The sequence below is a fragment of the Rhagoletis pomonella genome, unplaced genomic scaffold (genome assembly GCF_013731165.1).
Source record: "Rhagoletis pomonella isolate Grant_MI unplaced genomic scaffold, Rhpom_1.0 Rhpom_scaffold_00007, whole genome shotgun sequence".
NCBI classification, from domain to species: Eukaryota; Metazoa; Arthropoda; class Insecta; order Diptera; family Tephritidae; genus Rhagoletis; species Rhagoletis pomonella.
The window spans coordinates 24738292-24744310 of record NW_023458561.1 but is presented as its reverse complement, the minus strand read 5'-3'; the positions used below and the strand labels follow the sequence as shown (position 1 = coordinate 24744310).

General features: G+C 34.7%; 1 protein-coding gene across 1 annotated transcript in view; it reads left to right on the top strand.

Moving 5' to 3' along the window:
* LOC118743743 overlaps positions 1–3107 on the top strand; it is a 202398-nt gene extending 199291 nt beyond the window's left edge. Inside the window, exons 4-5 of the mRNA XM_036476506.1 lie at positions 57–153; positions 3002–3107. Of these exons, the coding sequence (XP_036332399.1) occupies positions 57–153; positions 3002–3107 (203 nt within the window). The remainder of the gene's footprint in view (positions 1–56; positions 154–3001) is intronic.
* Positions 3108–6019: the final 2912 nt, after the last annotated feature.

Here is a 6019-nt window from a genome sequence, read left to right as displayed (position 1 = left end):
TTTTCAGCATCACTATTTCACGTAGGCTTCACTCAAACTTTTCAATTAAATTTCAGGCAATGAAATCATTGACATGTCAGCGAATCTAAATGAGATCGACAGCGGGACGCGGATTAGTGTCGACAACGACTGGACAGATGGATTGACATCAAGGTGAGCCTAAGGCTAAGTAAATTATGTATATACGGCAGCGTTGCTGGAGTTTTGTTAATTTAAGTATTTCTACCTTTTTTTTTGTGTGTAAAAGTTTATTAGAATGCAACTAGTTTTAATAATTTTTTTTGTATTTTGCAAATAAAATGTTGTCCTTGTAGTTTTCAGTTATGTACGTGCATATATTATTTTCACTTTAAGCTAAAATATATTAGGAATAAGAGATAAACCAACCAGTAGCATAGCAAGTGCACTAGGCTGGTTGGCGAACAGAAGTTAATAATCTGCATCTTTTTCTTTGAAATCATAGCAATAAATTAATAAACAAAAGATTTCCAGCGACAAAATATTGATATTGATATTCGACCTTGTTGTCACTCATACGCCGTGGCATGCCAGCAACTTGTGCTAGAAGACAGGCATTTTATTGAACTGCCATTCGTAGTAGAGCAAGTACTTTAACAATTATTTTCGTAAATTGTATTTCGTTTATCTAGTTTCAGTCAATAAATTACACTTTAGGGAAAATCCCAATTTTTTAAGTTGCACAAAAAAAACGCCGAATCACGAAAATTTATGGCGATCTCGTTTCTACAAAAAAAAGTTCTATTTTTCTAGCAAGTCAAGTTTTTGAGAAAAACCTGTTGAAGTGTCAAAAAATGGCAAAAAATCTAATTTTTTTTAAATAGAATTTTGACGTAGTTTTTCCGAAGAAGAAAACCTCGTATTAATGAATCGTCTGATGAGTTGATTAGAGAGGGATGAAAATTAAAAAAAACGCTCAGTTATTCAATAGCATGCATTTGTTTTCGCACAAATACGAAAATTTTAATTTATGAATTTATTTTGAAAACAAGGTGATTTCATGAACAAATCAACATTAAAAATTCAATATCCCAGATTCAACGTCAGCCAGAATTTTGCCTCTTAACACTTTCCGCTTTCTGGAATGAAATCCTCAAACATTTTTTTTCTGGACCCCCTTATCACCGCTTTTCAAGGTCCAGCAATACTTCGAAAGCTTGTGGCGGTTTTATTTCCTATCCTACCACTTCTCCTTGGTGGCTAAGTTCTGGTGGAATCATTCGCCATGTTATTCGCGAGTGTTTGTTCTTCTACTAAGTTTTTTTTTTACTTTTTCACCCTTTTCCACTCAATTCATTGACATGCGGCAGAATCTGTCAGGCGAATTGGATTTTCATTAATAAATGGTTTTTTCTTCGTTCCAATTAAATTTTTAATTATTTTTTTGAAGTTTGCCATTTTCACCCTTTATCGACAATTCAACAATTTTTTTTTTCTCAAAAACTGGATGTGCTAGAAAACTTTTGTAGATGCACTTCAAGTCAGCATCAAAAAATCTATGATATGAGGACATCCCGGTTTTTTAGATAAAAATACGACCAAAGGTCCCATATAAAAATAAGAAGCATATCGGGCTGCAGGCTGCGTACTGTAGATACTATACCACAGAACACTGCTTCTTTCGCTATCACGGTAAGACGAACCAGTCTTACACGAAGGCTTGTCGATTTCGAAGAAGCGCCCTAACATAGTCTCTGTGGATATGTTGCTCTCGCCGGAAGCAGACTTTACTTCGTTGATAGCATACAACTTAATCAGTTTAAAATATAGAATAAAAAGCCCTTGTAATTGCTAGGCTACATTAAAAGCCTTCGCATATAGGGTGAGCGGCCACACAAAATAGACCACGTCAGAGGTTGCATTGTTTATGACAGCCACTTGAAGCAGATAACATGGCGAATTTCTACAAAAATGGCAAATTGAATTCGCCTTACCAAAAATCCATATCTTGTGCTCCAAATTCGTTCCCTATACAGATATTTCGAGGCTACGCCGCTTTTTAATTTTTCAAAGCCTTAAATACTTCCATAGTTAGGTCGCTCTTTAAGCAAACGCTTGTTTTGAGGTTTTGAAGTTCTTCAAACAGTTTGTTAATTGTTAAAATATTGAACTAAACTTTCGAAGATATAGCTAGAAATCAAATGCTTTTTTACGAAAAAATATACTTTCCGCAACTTAAAAACTAGCAGCTTATCAAACCGCTTTACTTTATTCAAGTATCTTTTTATCCGATTATGTCATGGGAGCTTACCTGAAAGAACTCCTTATCTAAGTGTCTTTAGGGAGGTTAATTAATACTTTGCTCTCCTTCCTCTGCGTAAACATAAGCTTCTAATAAAATATGGTTATCCAGAATTAAACATAAAGAGATCATTTCAAACAAATTGATCTCATACGAGGAGACATTTCAGAATGCTACTTGACTGGTCTCATTTCAGAGAAAAAAAATATTACAAACTTAGTTGTCACCAACTGTTTTTCAAATATTTCTTTAGCAGAATGCCTGCTCTATGGCTAGTTGTAGTGGTGGAAGCTCTATCTCTAACTTGGTTGATAGCGTAGTCCTCAAAAATGCCATAACCGCAACAATGGGTTACTATTGGCTATATAATCATGACACATATACACCTTTCTTAGTATCAATTTATCCATCTTTAGGTAAGTGTGCTTGTATCTAAACAGCTAATGTACCACAGTTAAATCTTTACTAAGAATAAACACTAACACTTATATTGGTTTCTTATATAAAACTTTATATGACAGCTATTTGCAGCTTTCCGGTGCGGTAATAGACACCACGTTTCACCCTTTGTAAAGTTTCCGCATAGAAATAGATATACATATGCATATAGCACTTACATGAATATCTACAAACTTTTGAACAAACCCAGTTCATACCGTTATAGTTAACTCCTTTTATACAAACACTTTGCTTTTTACTTTCAACTTTTCCTTTCTAAGACATCGCTTTTATCTTTCGTAGATTGAAAATTCGTCGTGCCATGCCCAGTGATACCGGAAATTATACATGCGTGCCAACGATAGCGAAGACATCCTCGGTTTATGTGCACGTCATAATAGGTGAGTAGTTATAGTATATGTGTGTGACACGTACATGCATCCATCAACTTGCTCATAAACATACTTACTTGCTACACACATACATCTATGTATGTATGTATGTGGGAGTCTACATTGATAATAACCCACGCACGAAAGATATATATAAGTACGTGGTTACAGCACCGGAAAATAAAAATGCAACTGGAAATTAAAATGTTTATTAAATCTAAGAAAAGTATGGGTTAAATGGTTTACAAATAAGCATTATTTTTTTTTTTTTTTTTAACAAGAAAAATCTAAAATCTTGTTGCCTGATTGTTTGTAATACTGTGAGTCCAGTAGGCTTTCTTCCGAGGCGAAATACTTGGGTATTATCCTTGACTCCGAACTTACTTGGAAGTGTAACGTAGAGCAAAGAGCAAAGAAGAGCCTAGCAGCGTACAAAACATACCTGTAAAAGGGCCTTCGAGAAAAACGGGCCACCTGAAGTACTCGCAACGGGCGCAGCCACAATAAGGGCCCAAATACTAAGAGAATTCAAACTGTGGACGTAGACTTAGTATGGGCAAGCAGCGGTCTTGAAGGTAATTAATAATGAATGGCATAACGGAATCAAGGCAGACTGTGTTTTTTTTTTGCAAACTCAAAATTAACCTTTGTTATATTAAAATTGAATTGGCTTTAAAACCATACTAAAAATTATTATATAAAATGTTATTATATAAAATGATATTGTTTCTATTACCTGGCTCAAAAACTATTTACTTAATGAATTTCAGTGCAATTTTCGGAAGCTATACCGTAGAAATCTTCCTCAAGCTCAAGGCTACCAAATAATAATAGAATTGGAAAAGATCAACAATTTTGTTGTCGCCCAAGGACGGTTAGGTGTTAAAAATTACATTTTATACTTTTTTACTCGAATATCATTGAAAATTTCCAATACTTTTTAAGGACCAATATATACACGATCAGATCCTCGAATCAATTCCTTTCAACTTTATAAGTTTAGGATAAAAAAGAATTAGCTTAAGAATCTCGTGGCTTTAAAAATAAATATGTATAGGTGTGCGACATAGAATGCACATATTTTTATGTACATATGTATGAAAAAAAGTCAGATGCATTGCTTTAGCTCGCAGAGCAACAAGTGTCGACAACAACAACAACAAGAGCAAACAACTTATTATGAGTACCTCATCCACTAGATCTTAGCGAGCAACAAAAGGCATCACAGTTGATGAGCTACTTTACGATGCCACAGCAACAGCAACGTGAAAAAAGCAGCAGTTTATTGTTGTTGCAGTTGCTGGTAAGCTTTTGTGCCACTTGTGCTAATGCGCTGCCATTTGCTATATGTATGTATGTAGTTATATAGAAACATCTGTGTGTTTGTCGTTGCAACGCAATATAATTATTGCACTGATGAAATGCTGGCGGTGATGTTGATAGTGGGGTCGTAAGGCGGTGCACTGCGCTGTTTCCACTTTGCCATCCTATTCAACGTGTTAGCGCCCCAACAATGCTGTTGCTGTTATTTGAATTTTTTCCAACAGCTACAAAGCTCATCTCACTCTCAGTGAGTACAAAAGGGGTATGCACGCCTAGACGTATGCTATACAATACTGATTACATGCACTCTGGCAAATCGTAAAATTTTGCTGAGGGTAGAGTTTACTATTAGCTGGGGCATTTTTTTTTTTTTTGGCGAACAGGAAGTCCGTTTATCCTTCTTAGCGCTCAACTGTAATGAGTAGTTTGGCCGAAACACCCTGTTGCGCATAGCGGATGGGGGTCGGTTGGAGGCGTTTCACACATTTCCCAAATGTGCTCGTTTAACATCGCTCGCACTCCTAGTTAGTGTTAGAGTTTGCTTCGTCCCAAAATACTCGATTGCATGTTCCACGCTAAAAATCTAGTTTTTGGGGGCAGCCCGTTAACATATAATAACAAGTTGAGGAGTATAAGTTTGGGTGAAAACGAACTTTACGAGTATATACCCGGCGCACGTATTTAATATCGATTTTTTTCCAAATTTCTGTAAACTACTTTTATATGATAGGCTTGGGCGCCAAATCGACTAATGATTCAAATCGACTATTTTTGATTTGAATGAATTTCAGTCAGCGCTTTTATTTTATCATGTAACGAAGTTCTTCCAAAAGAAAAAATAAATGTAAATAGCAGCAAGAGTTTACGGGGTGTGCATGACGGGTTCGATCCCTGCTGAAGTCAAGAAAAAAGGAGTCTGATGAGGAGATGTGGTGATGTCTAAAAAAGCAACTATAATGTCTACCGCTTAGACTTTGTTATTTTTCCTAACAAAAATTGCGAGGTAAAAAGTTCAATACCAGTGGTGAAAAAATAAATTTTTTTTTTCAAAGTTCAAAATTTTTCGGATTTTGCAACTTCAATTTTTGAATATCTGGGGTGTACTTGGAGCACATATTTTTTCTAAGTTCAAAAATTTATATCTTAAAAAAACACCTTTAAAATTGCAGGATATTTTTAAGATGAGTTGGATGCGTTGAAAACAAAGTTCAAAAATTCTTTATATTAAAAAAAACACCTTGGAAATTTCAACATCTTTTAAGATCAGTTGGAGGTGTTGCAACAAAAATTTAGCCAAACATTTTTATAATTTTTTGGTTTTTGCAATTTTTGAAATTCTAAAATTCTGGGAATTGTATAATATTTAAATATTTTTTTATGTATCTTTCTTTGTATAGCGATTATCGTAACTTTAATAGTTTTCGAGATATTCAAAAAATAAACTTGCGAAATCCCGGAAATAAAATTTTTGCACAAGCTTGGAAAAATCATTTAAATATTATTTTTTTCGTTTTGCAGAACTTTATTAGATGATAAAAGAAAAGTTCGGACTGAAATTAATCATTCGCAAAAATGGTGGATTCCAACCATTGCACTATGTGTGTAT